This window comes from Lepisma saccharinum, chromosome 26 (genome assembly GCF_977018435.1).
Source record: "Lepisma saccharinum chromosome 26, izLepSacc3.1, whole genome shotgun sequence".
Lineage (NCBI taxonomy): Eukaryota > Metazoa > Arthropoda > Insecta > Zygentoma > Lepismatidae > Lepisma > Lepisma saccharinum.
This window is the reverse complement of record NC_139254.1, coordinates 26,321,542-26,339,034: the sequence shown is the minus strand read 5'-3', so window position 1 is coordinate 26,339,034 and position 17,493 is coordinate 26,321,542. Positions and strand designations below refer to the sequence as shown.

General features: G+C 36.9%; 1 protein-coding gene across 1 annotated transcript in view; it reads left to right on the top strand.

Annotated features, from left to right (window-relative positions):
• The window catches only part of LOC145979600 (uncharacterized), a 279,253-nt gene that overhangs the window by 104,928 nt on the left and 156,832 nt on the right, over positions 1–17,493 (top strand). The window contains exons 12-13 of the mRNA XM_083112566.1: positions 169–307; positions 12,291–12,431. Of these exons, the coding sequence (XP_082968692.1) occupies positions 169–307; positions 12,291–12,431 (280 nt within the window). The remainder of the gene's footprint in view (positions 1–168; positions 308–12,290; positions 12,432–17,493) is intronic.

Below are 17,493 nucleotides of genomic sequence, written 5' to 3'. Positions count from 1 at the left end.
GTATAAAATATATAATATCTAGAAATAATTAACTGCTAGATTATTAATGGTTGTTCTTGTGCCTGTAACTACTTTCTTTTTGTAAATTTAAATGCATTCATTGGAAAATTTATTATACACAAGTGTGCTGATATTTAATGCAAATTCTAATAAGATAATCTCATGCAGGAAGAAAAATGGCACCATGAGCGACTTGTAACAAACTTGTCGGACTATAGAAACCAGGAACTTCAAGTAGTGGTTAAGGGAATAAGGGACTCTGACGGTGACTTATTTGTAAGAAAAGTTCATGGATGCAATGCCGAAAGTAAGGAAAAGAATTTTACTTTTTTTTTTTTAGAATACTGTTTTTACTTTTACTGACATATTTCTTTTTGCTGTTTGTTTGTATTAAAGAATGATAACATAGGTGACCTTAATATAAATATGTAAAGTTATTTGATTCATTACACATTAGATGTTGAAATTAAATACCAACAGAGTAGAGGAGGCAAATTTGGAATACCCTTTTTGTTTTTAACTGTAATTACTTTAATTTTGCACATTTTGATATGAAATTTCAACCAAAAAATACAATACACATCCATTTTTTAAAAACACTCTCAGAATATTTGAAATAATTAATGTGCTTTTGAAGAAAACAACATTATTGAATAAAGTGCTAAATGTAAACTAAATGAAAGTAGGGGGTAATGTGGAATACAGTATTCCACATTACCTTCTTCATAATTGGAGAGTGTCTTGGACCCCTACAACCACCCCCTTCCCCCATGGCCATGAATAGACTATTAATAATGTTTATATTAACAGAACAATCATAATTTATCTAGAATTACAGGCTGAGCAATGTATTTATGCATTTAAATGAAGCTGTTCTTTAGTTCTTTGAATCATTTCATAATTTTTCAATAGGTAGGTGAATGTTAACACCAGTATTTATGTCACATGCAGGGCAAATACGTATAACCTATAAATTGTAGTGCCAGCCTATTTCTTTTATTATTACATTTTTTTGGCTTTTTGTTTTCTTGTATCATTCAGAAGTTTGTAGGATTTGCTTTTTTCCTCAAAGTCGCACCCAGTCCCTTGCTTGGCATGGTGAGAGGGAGAACCGCATCCTCGGGGCAATCACACTGGCTTGGGTGTTCTTATTGTTGTTTCTTCTTCTCTTTTTGTGTGTATTAGTGTGTGTGTGTGTTAGAGCTACTGGACAAGGCTACAAAAAACCGGCAACATTGCAAAGACACAGTGGACGTTTTGGCGTCTTTGGGGAAAGACAGGACACAAGGAGATAGAGGTGATGTCAGTGAGGGTGTGTGTGAGAAGGTCTGAAAAACTCTGTGTATGTGCGTACAGGAACATCAGCCACCAAAGTAGGTGAAGTGTGATCGGTGGACAGATGATAGCACTGTGCAGTGAGATGAACTGTGTTTTGAGCTTGTGTAAATTTGACTACTTCTGTGTGTTTACTGAACAATAATTAAAACAAATCACACCATGTCGCCAGAACATCAGCCAGCCTAGGCAAAGTTAAAGGAATCCGGGACCTGGAGCCATGACCAGTGCCCCCTTTATCCCCTCCAACATCGGAGCACAACCACCCCCTCAATCTAAAGTAGGAACAGTGTGTGTGAGGAAGTGTCCCACATAAGTGATGACAAAAGGTAACAGATCCCGACAAACATTTACTTATGGCCATAAGTTACATAAAGGTTACTCATTACTTATCTTTATTGCAAGCATTTTGGTCTGGAAACTTTGTTCAACAGAAGAGTCATCAGTGACGTCATTTTCTTACAGAAATTGATTAATCATGGCTGTGAGTGTTCTTCACTGTTAGAAAGTATAAACTTTAATGTAGGCCGACACAGTGCAAGAAACCGAAAATTATTCTACACGGAGAGGTCAAGGGTCAACACACATAGGTTTTCACCTGCAGTGCACATGCAGGACGTGGTGAAAGAACTATTAAAAACTGTAGACTTCGATATGTTCACAAACTCATGTAGTGTGCTGAAAAAAAGATAATCACAACAATAAGTTCATAAATTGATGTAAATGTTGGGTACATAGACGTTCATATTGTCATTTATTTTTTTTCTCTTTTGTTATTTATTCACAGTGTATTATGTTCAACATAATTGGGAAATGTATCCTGTGCTGAAAAAATAAATAATAATAATAATATTTTTAAAATGTTCAAAAGCATTAGACGTATCTTGAATATTCGTGTCAAAGTTCTGTGGTGGAAAACCATTGGATGCTTTTTTGATATCCATATGTAGCCTAAAAAATATCCATTGAATGCATTTTTGGATATATAACAGACATTTTTTGGGTTGATTTTTCGATATTTATGGGTTTGGATTCATTTCATACATGAACAAGACCTCATCTGGTTGCTTAAATTTGGTTCAGATATGCTGTAAATAAGAAACCACATATTCTGGACTAGAACTGGACCTAATCTGGATATTTATTAGGCATGATTTGGGCATTGTATAGCATTTCAGAGGTAGACTTGTGATTCAACTGCACTACAGCATGTCACCTTGGTATTTTTTACATATAATTTGGGATATGAAAAGATTTCTCTGTTTAGTTTTAGATTTTTTAAGGATCTCATCAGGATCTCTTTTGTAATACAATTGTTTAACACATGCCCTCTTCTGGCTTACCCACAAATGTACGCACACCTACAATTCTGAGATATATTTCATATATATTTAGGTCTCGTGTGCAGAAACATTACATATGGAAAGCACTAGAGGATTTAACAATGTCCTTACATAACGCAAGTTGGAATCGAATATAATAAATCTATAATTGGTAAGCAGAAAATATTTAAATTTCAACTTTATTACTCTCTTTATTACTAGCTCGTGCAATCTTAATTATTTTGTCAATACAAAATGAAAGACTGCTAACTTTTACCTAAGTGTACAGTTGCATGGAGCAGACAATGGGCCCCTGCCAGCGAAATATATGACTTTGTGTTTTCAAAATTTTGTTGGAAGTTGACTTTATGTTCAGAGAGGCTAGTCGGGAATGAACTTAAAGTGTGGAGTGGAATTCGAACCACTGTTCAATGTCTCCACCGAGGATCAAACCTGAGACCTTCAATTACCATGCCACAGGTTTACCATTACACAATCTAGTCTAACAGGCTCCCGTTGCATTCTCGGGTGATATTTTGGCAACTTATAATTTAATACATCTTTGTACTATAGAGTTTATTATGACAAATATATATATATAGCAGAATACTTATGATTAAAATTAATTAACATAGGACTTACTTCATTACTAAACAAATGATAAAGTGCTCATAGTGAAACATATGTGTAATATTCTTTTATGTGATAAATACGAGGAGGAGTCCAAAGAAAACCTTAAAAGTGTCATAAAATGTTTAATATTTTTGCTATTGTGATGAGATTTTGTGGTTATGTTGCTTGTACTTTACTTTCTCTCCAATATGTGGTAGAAGAGTGTTGGTGACCAGTCGTCATTGTAGGAGCAGTTACAAGATGGCTGCCCTACTAACAACATGCACCAAGGAAGAACAGCGTTCTGTGAACAGATTTTTGACGAGTGAGGGTATTAAACCTATGGATATTGATTGTGGAATGAAGACACAGTAAGGTGAAGCTTGTGTGTCACAGCAACAGGTATATGAGTGAAGTAGGAAATTCAGAAGTAGTGTGATATTTGTTGCAGATGCTCCTTGCCCAGGCCAAGCACATTGAGTTGTGATGCCGGAGAATATAGAGGCTATTGAGGCCATTCTACGGGATAATTGCTGAGTGACTGTGGATGAAATATCTGCCATTATAGGTATTAGTCATGGTTCAGCACATAACAACATTCATGACGTGGTCAAAGCGATGCGGACTGCTGCATGACAATGCTAAGCCACATACTGCACGAATGACTATTGAGACAATTAACGACTTGGATTTTGAGTGCCTACCCCATCCTTCTTACATCCCAGATTTAGCCCCAAGTGATTACCACTTGTTTGGACCAATTAATGTGGCCCTAGAAGGACAGAAGTTCCGTTCTGATAATGAGGTGAAAGAAAGATGGTGCATATGTGGTTACGCAACCAACCAAAGAACTTTTTTTTTCCGGGGCATACAAACACTTTGTAAATGATGGGAAACTTACATTCAACGTGGAGGGGATTATGTAGAAAAATGATAACCATTTGTTTCACTTCCACTGAATACATATTATCTTACAGCACTTTTAAGGTTTTTTATTTGACTCACCCTTGTATAATGATGTAAATGCTAGTACGACAACAGTTACATAAATTAGTAATTAATGTTTAATGTTTATAAGAATGACCATGATGTAAAATATTAATGTCCATTTTTTTAAAAAAACATATGAATTTGTATTTGATATCCAGGATCAGACTTTCTTTAGACACTGAGAATAACAATTCATAGAAGGTTTCACACATTTCGTCAATGTAATCTGTCAGCTGCATAATGTCCCACGGCATGAGTTCAAGTAGGCTTTTGATCTCAGAAATACTTGCTTTATGCCAAGCATACAAGTGACCACTTTTAATGTTAGCAGCCTTGGTGACACGAGATATGGCAACACTGCATTGTACTGCTACATGGTCAGAGGGAACTGCGGATTCCTCCAGTGACACGCTCAGGTGGGTTTCCATTGAGTTCCCAAAGATAAGGTCTAGAAACCAGTCTTTCTGGGTAGAGAAGGGGTTGACTTGAGATAGGCCTGCTTTGGATACTATATTTAGAAAGTCACGATTTATTCCTGAGTCTTTAATACACTCTGGATGTAACTTGTTTTCATTATTACTTCTTTGCCACCCAAGTCACCTTCGCGAACAACAGCTCCTGGTTTTCCAGTCCCAGTGATGGAAGATGTGCGTCCTTTAGGCACATACTCTGTGTTATACATGGTGTGTTAGAAAAGTAATGAGACTGATTTTCTGTAAACGACGAATTTTATTATTTTTACAAATCAAGGTTATCCCCTTCAAAATAGTTCCTTAGGGTAGCTACACAGTGATGGAGGAGTTGTTTCCATTGTTTGTAGCAGTGCTGGAAGGCTTCTGCTGGAATACCTTTTAGCTCGTCGGTTACGCTCTTCTGGATATTATCCAAAGTATCAAAATGGCGTCCTTTCAAGTGGTTTTTGAGCAAGGGGAATAAAAAAAAAGTCACAGGGACTGAGATCCGGTGAATAAGAAGACTGAGGAACCACAGGAATGCTTTTTTTTGCCAAAAAATCATTGATGGAGACTGCCATGTGACATGCTGCATTGTCGTGGTGCAGCATCCAAGTGCGTGCAATGCCTGGTCGCACACGTGCAACCCTTTTCCTGAGTCTTGCAAGGACTTCATTCGGTACACACATTCAAATTTAACTCACTACTGATCATTCTCACTGTCAATCAACGATCTGACCTCACTCTTTCCACATTGTCATCCGTTTTTGAGGTTCAAGGTCTTCCCGCACAAGGTTCATCTTCCACTTGTTCTCGGCCTTCTAAAAAGAACTTGTGCCATCTGAACACTTGTGCCTTAGATAGTGCATGTTCTCCATAAGCCCTTTGTAACTTTTCATAAGTCACAGTAGCGGATTCGCCAAGCTTAACACAAAACTTGATGGCACAACGTTGTTCAAAGTTTTGCCAGTCCATTTTTGTAACGCACCTCACAAACACAATTTCACGTCAGACACTCTCAACAATCGTGTAGCAACTGTAGCAAGTTGAAACTTGTACTGAGTCAATGGCAAGCGTTCACCTACCTGCCGTGTGAAGGTGGGGGCAGCAGCATTGCCGGTTCGTGCACAATGTTGCCAGTCTCATTACTTTTCTAACAGACCACGTATTGCTATCAGGTGATGTGTCGCTTAGCCCAGGTCCTGTATCTACATATAATACATAGTTTCATATTTAATACACATTTTTAATAAGTCTATGTTTGAAATTTATTTATAGCTATCTTTTGTCTTGCAATTTCTTCATTTTCCATTTCCACACGTGCTTCATTTAGTATGGTCAAGGTGCTATTTTTGGGTATATTTAATCTTAAATATTTTTCTTATTCAGAAAAACACCTTCACGAAATTTTAATATTATGTTGAGCCTGAAGAATTCTCACTGTAGTGCAAATTTCAGATTTTTCGTCCATCCCCCATTTGGGGATACAGAGTGTCAAACTTTGTACTTTTTCAAATTTTCCATGTTTGGGAGCTTATAGAAAAAGGGGGGCCAGACACCTCATATGTTTAACAGTTGTCGGACTTACTGAGCACTGCACATTAAACATAAGAAATATGGTCCAGGTGTTTTGCCCCCTTCATGGTTATTTTGTGCCCCAAAGACGATAAATTGTTAAAAAAAATCTATTGGATTTTTTGTAGTACAACATGGAAACTACTAATCTGGAAGCAAATTGCTGTAATGGTAATGTGTGGGGGAACAGCACTGGTACACCATTTCCGTACAGTCAAAGAAAGTGATCACCATCACCTTACCTGTATACGGAACAATTTTCGCCTTTTTCGGTATTGAAGACCCTGGCAATTTCCATACTGTACTGGCTTGTTTGCCCTTCTGGGTTGTTGTGCACCCACAACTCGCCACTGGTGATAACTGATTCCAGAAAAGCATCACCTCCATCGTCAAAGAGACACAACACCTCACGACATGTGTCTACTTGATTGTTGCATACTACTCTTCACATCCATTGTATGCTATGCATAATGCATGCAGTGTGTAGAACAAAGGGTGTTAATGCCAAACAAAGGATCTGGTGGTAATGTCATCACTGGGTATTATGTATAAAACCTCACTCTTGTCCAATATGCACATTACAAACATGTAATGATAAAGGACGCTTTGCAAAATAAATCAGTCTCACTCTTTGTTGATCAGCCAAAAAAATCAATCTCACTCTTTGTTGATCTATCCTCATAGCAAGCCTCTATATTAGGGAGCTACCTATTCACCAGGGGTGTATATTGTAGGCTAGCTAGACTATCTGCGAAGCCTAGATAATTTTAGGTGAAAAGGAACCAACGAATATTATGAGCTGGCATGTTAGCCTCAGTTTCTTTGAAATATGATAACTATTCTTTTCTTTCAACATACAAAATAATTTAAAATGTCAATTTGACTTGAGAAAATTGAAGTATTAAAATCTGTGTACGAACACAGCAAATTAAAACACAGCCTTAAATATTACAATGAAGATTTTCATATTCCGTGTTGACTTTGCCGGGTAGGCAATTTCATATCAATAATTATAATTTCTCATGTTGTCCTCCATATTTACTCATTCCATTAAACATATATATTTTATTCCTTTCTTTGATCTGTTATTATTATTGTTATTATGTGATTGCTTACTTCAATTTTTAATACAAACGGGGAACAGCAACTCCTTCAGCATTTCTTTTCTCAATTCAAACACCACAGTGAGGGGAGATAGCCTACATCTTGAACTCATCATACTCCACTGCTATTCACACATATGTGAGAAGCCATGGCTCACAAACAAAACTACATAGAACTTGTAAACGAAGAAAAATATGAAGTAGAGATTTCACATTTTTCATTGTGCATTTAAAGTAATAAATTCTTACTACTCTTATCAGACATAAATGCAGACAAAAGTGATACTGTAAAAACTCCCAACTAGGAAATCCAATATTTTGTGCAAGAGATACACTACAACAGCCCCACAGCCACCTCACACAAAGACTGATACTATGGTAACAAGACATATTCTTTACACTTACTGCCACTTGAGTGCACCACTCAATTCGCAAGAAACAATGGTGTCTGATTTAGAACTATCCAAAATTCGAGTTTCTTTTTTATTTCAATGAAGCCTCTATAGCATCTTTCGGATATCATTTTTTCCCAGTGGCATGGCGTGACTTTTTCAAAAGTGTTATCTGCCATCAGTACGACAATTATGTCTGCTAGACATTATCATCTCCCCCTCACTCCCCCTCCCCACAACCTAGATTTTTGTTCATTTCATTCTCTCTCTATCTTTTTTCCGCTCAGTGATTTAGCAACAAACACTCCTAGAAAGAACTTCCACTCTTGAGACAATTACCTTGTCAATTCTTCATCTCTGTTTCTTTTCAATGTGGTCGGAAGGAGAAGAAACACACATTTCTCAGTCAGTTTGACGTTTGTGAGGTGTCAGTGAGCAGATATCCAAATTCCACTTCTCCAGCGACACGGAAGGAAGTTCAGCTATATCTACTACTGTTGCCAACTTAGTTTTTTGGAGCAAGGTTTGTCCAAATCACGAATCTCTCCAAGGAACTATATTTTCTTCTATTACCTAACCGGTCTTAGTTGTAGTTAAATCCAGCCTGGACTTTGCACTCTAGCTCTAGTTGCTTCAGAAAAACAGTATCCCCGTTTTAGGCAGGATTTAGCTCTTTTCTGCCAATCCAATGTAATAACACTTGCGTGTGCCGGCAGACATGACCCTCAACTGGGCCCCTGAACACTTTAGCACACTTTACCCCAAAGTCTTCCCCCACTTTTCCCTAGAATTGGCACCCTCTCCTCTTATTACCTCTTCAGTGTCGCAGAACTCTCTGCACTTCTAAACTCCGTACCAGCTAACTGTAGGCCAGGCGAATGAGAACAAGTCTCTGCGCAAGTAGTAACGCAAGACAGCTCCACCAATGAACAGTGATTGTGTAATGGGCTATGGGAGTTACCCAATTTCCAATGCAGCATTGCAAACTTTTGAAAAGAATAATACCAAACGCACATGGCAAACAGACCGTATTTTTGTCTCCAGGTCCGTATGATTGGTTTAAGAATTTCCTGGGAAATGCTAGGGGTAAAACTGCAGAAGCAAATTTTGACAAGCCGTGCATTTATCGTACGGACTAAGGTCTGCACCGTACATGTACAGTCAGGACTGTACAGTTGGCAACGCTGCACTTCACCACTCGATTTTCTTCCTCCTCCTCTGCCAATATGTGCGGCCCTGCTCTACAGTTAGCTGGGACAGCATATATCAGCTGCAGAAAACATGTCCTCTGCAATTTCTACTCGATGGCAATCAGTGGCGGCTCGTGGTGAAACAAAGTGGAGGGGCGACAGCTCACAAATTTGCTCTATTGATTTTCTTTATTTTACTTCACCTTTTGTGCCACATTTGGCTAATTTGCGAAGATGGGGATGAGTGATATGATGAAATTCATGAATGGACATTCACAAACATTCATGCCCAGGCCGGGATTTGAACCCGGAACCCCTGGCGTCGTAGCACGATGTGCTAACCACTCCACCACGGGGGCCAGCACAAATTTGCTCTACTAGTAATGTGAATTTAAATGATGAATTTCGTATAACAGCCAACGTGATAAGAAATTGATACGTTCGTGTTTACCGAATATCATGTTTTACACGTTTGCACATATTGTAATAAATTAGTAATTATTTAACAGTAATGCGAAGAAGATGGAAGAAGAAATAGAATTCTAACAGATTTAGTCGTTTAACAGAGGGGAAAATTCAGAAGAAGGGATATTAATTTTTACACAACTTGATAAGCACAATGACGAATATTTAAGTGCATTGATCATGAAAATTTCTAGTAAAACATTACACAGAAAATGTCTCCTGTCCAACATGACTAATTGATATGTGAAATAGGGCACCAAAATAAATATCTCACTGGAAAGGTGATATCTGCGTTACCAGAAGCTCTAAAGTAAAAATTTCAAACTTACCAGAAATCTTCTTCAGACATGCTTGTAACTGAAATTCATCCTTCTGTCCTTCAATGTGAAATTTGTGAGTGAACTCACGACCTCCCTTCTTTGACACTTGTTCTAGATTCAAATTCGGACTAGATTTTTTGTTTATTTTTTCATCCAGACTTCTGGTAGAAAAACTTTGCACCAACAATTTCTTCACACTGTTCATCGCGACAAATGCACAACTACAGCACACAACTGCCGAAAAAGCTTCACTTTTTCATGGAAAACGAAGAAACAACAAGCATCAATACTATCGTCTCTTCCCATCCGGTCGTTTTATTGCTTCGGGGTTGCCAGACAATTTTGCCAAATTTTAAGAAATTTGTAGTTCACAGGTTCCTGTAGCGGCTCTTGGTGAGTTTAGATGACGAGTTTCTAATTTATTTAACATCCGCCTTGAAAGAAAATTGGACAACTTTGTCACATTATCAGGAATTTTTTCAAACGTGCTAATCAAAACATGTAGGGTCAACTGGGGCGAATAGGGCCACTTTTAAGAAAATCACCTAGAACTACTGTATTGAATGTTTTAATGTAGGATTTTTTTACACAAATATAATGAACCATATGTCTACTACAGAGTCCACATCAAATTTTGCATTTCAAAAATATTATAATGTTATAACAAATAAAAAAAGAAAGACATGCTTTGGCCCTATTCACCCTAACATGTCCGGCTGAATAGGGTCACTTGTAAGGTAAATAGGGCCACATATTTTTTCTGCATATAAACGGCACCAACCATATAAAATTATACATAATTTGGAAAATCACACAATGTACAATATTTCAGAAAAGAAAATTTTAAAATGGCAAGATTTGCAAGCTCATAAGTGCTAATTTTTGGAACATTCCTTTTCATATGTTCGTGGATTGTTGAGACAACTTCCGCAAGGAAACATTCCTGCTCTCACTGCTTGTTCTGCTTTCCTTACGTCATCTTCACTCCATTTCTGCTGTGTTTTACGATTATATTTCCCTTTCTGAAATAAAAAAGAACGAGAAAAAAGAACCTTACTTTTGTTTATCAATGTCAGGCCAATTATGTACATTTCACATTTTAATCAGAAAAGTGGCCCTCTTCACCCTGATTGGTAATATATAGAAAAATGAGTTGGCAACCCAGCTTTGGTTCATTTCCGATAAAGAAGGAATTCATGACAAGTTGTCTCGGTCTTTGTTGAAGATAAGAAAATTAAAGTTCTAAACTTTCAACAAAACAACAACGCCTAACAAGAATGAATACATGACAGAAATATTAACAATAGGCCATATTTCATACCACTTATCTTCGATTGTTGATGAAAACTGCTGCTCAACACAATCAGCATCCAACGTTTACGGAATTCAACTGCACAATAAACTTGTAGAGACTCACTTCGCCCCCTCACTCGTATAACATGTAAGACTGATTTATGTTGTGAGTGGCCCGATTCATCTGACGGACCTATTCGCCCCAGTTTACCCTAATTAAATCTACCTGATGTACTCCACATCATTGTAATCCACATGTACTTTTCACTACACTCAGAAAAAATACAACACATATATACGATAATTTTGCATGTAACAAGAATCTATAGCCGACTTCCTTGGCTGGCATACCGCATTACAATGCCAGGGCTCCTGGGTTTGAATCCCAGCATGGGTATGTGTGTTCTTTGTGAGTGCCCCTTCATCAATTTCATTATATCATAACTCATCCTCATCTCACCGAAAAGTAGCAGAAAGCGACGGTAAAACAAGAGTCTGTACATTTTCAGTTACGGATATTTTCTTTCCTCATTCGAAATTGTGTTATTTATTGCTCTACTCTTATGCCATAAGTGAATAAGATTATGGAATACAGAATGATTTTTCCAACGGTTGGTAATTTTCTTTCTTATGTTAACTTCATTGCTTCTGGCAACTCTTCATTGTTTACCCTTCTCAGGAGAGAGGGCCAGTTTTGCCTAGGGGTTGGGTTTCGGATGACAAACCCTCCGTCCTCCCAACCAGAGATCCTGCGCGTGTTATTCCCCCAGTTCCCTCGCCTCTTACCCCTTGCGGCTGCACCTGAGAATGCTCTACGTCTCATAAAGTGGGAGGACGGCACCACGCCACATTTCTCTCGAAGTTCTGTATTCCCCTGCACGGTGGTGTGCAAACTTTGCAATTGTCGCGGAAGAATGAATACAGAACTGACTAACCAACTATCTATAAGCAACGGAATATTTGCAATTCAGACAATGTAAAAGCTAATATATAAATGTTAATGTAATGTTTGTTCACTTGTGGTTACACACGGCAGTGCGGCGTCCGTATCGTTCTTATGAGCGGCCGCCCCTGATGGCAATGCTGCTGGTTAACATATTTAACAATATTGATATTTTATTGAAACAACTTTTTAATTCTTCACATTTTGCTGTGACCTGCAGTAACACTGGTTACATGCATGCCATGCCTTTTTTTACCTAATGTTAATTGATAAAATTACATTATATACTCTATTACAGAAAATGATGAGGATATAGCAATTGTAGTTGAAGAAAAGTCTCCTGCAGTAGGAAAGAAAATTTGTGTGGTTGAGAATGAAAAAGACAATATTCCACTATCAAGGAACTTGTATTCAGTTAATGAAGCATCACAGCAACGAGGTATTCTAGACACATCTATTGTTTTAGATTAATTGTAATATTAACAATTTTGCAAACTGTAAGAATGAAATTGATATATAGAGTGAACTAATAGCAGGATACACATAAATGCCATAGATCCTGCCCCTCTACCCTCCTCCAATAGAAAAAAAGTGCCCCTAGCAACTCAATACTCACATTTGCAACACAAATATTTCCAATACATTTGCAACGTAAACTTCTTCATGAAACAACTATAATTTTGTGCTTGCAGACATTATTAATCTTCTCCATTCCCCATCCTTGGCAATATATCTGACTACTGTGAAACTGTCAATATGTAACCTGTTTATTATCAAGAAATAGTCAGCAATAATTTTTTTAAGCAGAAATCCTATTCCAATGCAAAATTTTCACTTTGATATTTTGCAAAGGAAGACAGAGTTGATGATCTCTTCTTGGTAATTCATTTACAATGATCCAACAAATATTAATGTAATTAGTTCTACAATAATAGCCAAATATATTGTAGAACAAGAATATGACTTACATATGTGCTGCAAAAGATAATAACAAATCATGATTTTGTGGGCAAAGAGTAGGGCAGTGAAAGCCTGGGAAACAATTTTGGTGAGAGAATAAATTATTAACTAGGTAATGGTTATTAATTTAATGTTTATTGTAGTTATTGTAAATGATATCAGTAATAATAGTATGCACTAATCTCTCCTCGAAAGAGAGAGAACTTGCATATTAATTTTCTCTTTCAGCTTGAATCTACCAGTGTACATGGCACTTTCCTCACTAAAGTAAAGAAGTTTAATTCACATGCTGCCTAATAGTTCTTGTCTGGTTTAATTCTAAAAAGACCATAATGCCTTTACCCTTCCCTCCCTCATTTAAATTTCAGTTATAACTTTCAAAACAAGCTATATTTGATTGTTAGTTTTAATTGTGATATTTTCCCCACAGTTCCAATATCACAGTTTTTTTTAAAATTTTGTCACCCTTTTCATGGGTTCTATTAACCCTAAGTCGGTATACATGTGAGCACAACCATTACCCTAGGATATAAGAGTAAATATTTACCCCAGATAATGATATCACTTTCTGGTCTTGTGTAGCTATCATTTGTAATGTATGTGACCAGATGATACCAGTTGTGACATTGTTCTCAGTCTGCACAGACACCTTGTTTTGATGACATCCTGTGTTTTATGAGCATCACACTCACACATATACCAACTGCATAACAATTTTTGCAAAGACATTTTATTTATGTTCTCACTGAATTCATGTTTTATCACTGATTTCTTTTTTGATTCTTGATTATTTTATTTGACTTCATTCACGTATTAGTGCAACAATTTCTGTATATATGAACTTTGAAATCATCATGAATGAAGAACAGCAGTTCCGAGCATGGCTTGCTGAACTGAGTTAAAAGGATTTGATTTAATTTGATGTTTTAAGTCCACTTTATGCACAGTAAGGCTAATTGGGACTGGACCTAAAGTTGAAAGTGGAACTAAACCACTATGTGCCTCCACCAAGCAAGTGAAGGGGAAAGAGAAGTCCTGGGTAAAGGGTTTGATTCTCAGGGCCCAGAAGGTAATGTTTTAGTGAGTCATTGAAAAGTAATCATGCTAACAATACAGATCAATTTCCTTATGAATATATACTTAATTTACTTGTCCTTGGGATGAAACTATGAAGTACTCTTAGAATGTACAGATGGTCGACAAAATAATATGAACACCTGTGAAATTAGAGAAAATCTATATTAATATAGGGTTGGACTACCCTGTGACTGAAGTACACTTTGTATGCGATGTGGGATGGACGCATAGAGGTCATGCACAATGTTTAAGGGAATATGGAGCCATTTTTCCTCCAGAGCAGTCTCCAATTCCGAAAGTGTGGCTGGAGGCGGACTTTGAGCACCTCAGTCCGCACCTCAGTTTGGACTCCAAATATCCCCACAAATGTTCTATAATGTTCAAGTCAGGAAACTGTGGGGGTCATTCAAGATGTCCTACTTCATCGTCATGTTCTTCGAACCATGTTTGGATAGACCCAGCAGTGTGGATAAGAGTGTTGTCATCTTGAAATAGCGTCCGCTCCCCAGGAAATAAAGTCTGGACAAAAGGATGGAGATGATCCCCCAGAATGCTCCAATAGTGATTGGCACATTGATCTTCCCATGCAGAAAGACAAGTGGTCCCACACCGTGCCAAGATATCGCACCCCATACCATAATGGACCCACTTCCATGCTTCACAGTCGGCAAGAGGCAGTCAGGATGAAAGGCATCTCAGGGCGTACTCCACACATAAACGCGCCCGGTGGTCTGAAATACCTTGAATGTTGATTCATCAGACCAGATGACTTGTTACCACTGCTGTGGGGACCAACTTCTGTGAACTCTGCACCATTGGCGTCGCTTGATAGCATTACGTGATGTTACCAACGGCTTACGAATTGCCACTCTGCCATGAATGTTTGCAGCATGGAGTTCCCTTTTGACAGTTTTGGTTGAAATGAGGTCCTGGAGATGCCTGTTCATTTCAGATGTTATCTCGGATAACAATTGCTTGTGCTTTCTGGCCACTATGCGCTTCAACACCCTCCTATCCCTAGCAGCAAGCTTTGTCTTTCATCCACTGTTGTACTTTGAAGACCCCATCTTACCTTGTGTTGTGTACGCTGTCATAATGGCTGATACTGTGCTCCCTCCTCGCCCCACCAGGTTTGCGGTTTCCATCACTGTGTCTCCAGCTGAATGTGCTCCAACAATCATGTCTCTTTGGAACTCTGTCAGGTCTGACATTGCAGCATCTCTTGAGAGCGTATGATAGACGAATGCACCACCAATGACTGCTGTTGACAGACTAATACCTTCCCCTTCACAGCCACTAGGTGGCAGACTTCAGTGCCAGGTGGTGCTGCTGTACTGCCGGTGTGAAATGTGGCATACTTTTTCACAGGTGTTCATATTATTTTGTTCCCCATCTGTACATCCTTCTCATCACCAAGGAATAAATTATGGAATTTATTAATTACTAATATTATTAAAATTAGGAAACATTAAAGTAAATTCCAAATAACATTATAAAAAGAGTTATTATTTCTTGATACTTTGGCTCTCCTAATAGGTAATCACTAATATTGAAATACAAGATCATAATTTTATTATTGTATAATACATTTGATAAATTTTAACTTATATGTAATATATGTTAGCCAATAAATGTTTACAAACTAGTTTTAACATGATAAATGTAAAGATGTATTCGAAAAATGACAAAAAGTGATGAAATTCATATGTGAGAGCTCACCATATAACAACCCCGTTACTCTGGAACACATATTCCAGTGAAGGGTTTATTTAAACACGCCTTCTGTTTTATCAGATGCGATTTTATTATGGAGTCAATAATTATTGTCTTTGTCACTACTATGGAAATGTATGTGATAAGTTTAGATTAAGCTTCATATTAGAAGTTAATTATATAAAAATGTAGTACATGAAAAATAAAAATTACAAACTTGCAGATTAAAGTACTACGTAAAATTAACAACGTCCTTATAAATTTTGGACTTCATTTAGTTACACCAATGAAATGTAATTTTCAGGATCAATTACATAATTGTGCACATGTTGATGCAAGGTGCAAAAGTTTGCTCCCTATCCATAAGAAATAGTTTTAGGGGTAGAGCCAATCAAAATTGGCATACTTGTTTTTATGGTGTCATATTGTTAAAGAATCTGGATTTTCCTTTTTAACATTCCAAATACATTTATCTTTTAATCACTGTTATAACAGTAAAGATGTATGTAAAGATGTATGTAAAGATGTATTCATATGTGAGTGTAAAATTTCAACCTAAACTGTATGATAACTTATTATTGATTGATTGATTTGGTGATTTTTTATGCACAGTTAGGCTAATCGGGACTGGGCCTACAGTTAAAAGTGGGATCTGAACCACTGTGCAATGTGCCTCTACCAGGTATCGAACCCAGGATCCCTTGAATACAAGGCAACAATTCCCCCTCTGGCATCGGGAAGGCTTATGAAAACTTATTAAGAAGAGATCATTTCATACTTATATAAATTCTAACTTATTTAATTATAATTATTTTTTACAAAATATGGCTGTCTCCATTGCTATTTTTTTAAATAAAAATGTCACAATCTGCAGTGTTTGGTGTCAAATCACACATTTTTGGAATTTGTTGAATTCAAACATTTTGTTACAAATGATTTCAAGGGGAATGTTAATTCAAAATAAAGTTAAATTTGATCACAACAGTAAAAATTCATATTATCAACAAAAATAAACTCAATATTTTTTAATCAAAACAGGTAATTGCAACAAGACTGTCATAAGTCAAACAGGACCTCTTTTTGGGATTTTCAATCTTATTACATAAAATGTGTAATGAATTGACATATTATGGTGTACAAAACTACTCTCAACATGGTACTTTTCTTAGCATATCATTTTTCTAAATTTTTACAAAGAGAGAAGTAATTCAAAACTTTCAAGCACATCTTTTGATAAATTTAGTTTTCTATAGTTATGCCATTCTTTACATTAATGAGCAATATGTCAAATCAGGGTGCCAAATCCCAGGGGGGATGGGGGAATTCCTCCCCACTAAAAATCTTGTCCTGAAATTTCCCCCACCACAAATTCTTCTGGCGGGGGAGAATTTTTGTTTTAACAACAAACATAAACAATTAGTTTGGGATTCGAATATACTTGACTGGAATAATATCGAAAACAAACAAAAAGAAAATGCACAATAAAGAGCCTCATATCTTAGGACACTGAACCCAGCAATCCCTAGAACACAGAAATTTATCCGATTTGTTATATCTTCTCTATTTCTCATCATCTTTCATTAGCAACCACGAAGTATATAAATATATTAATAAAACATGTATTAGCATTTATATGTGCATTTTATACAGGAAACTATTATCTTCTTAATGTCTCTTAATTTTTTCCCCCTCCTCCCTTATGCAAATCATTGTTCATAGCATCAGTAGTATATTAAAATCTTCAATTTGCA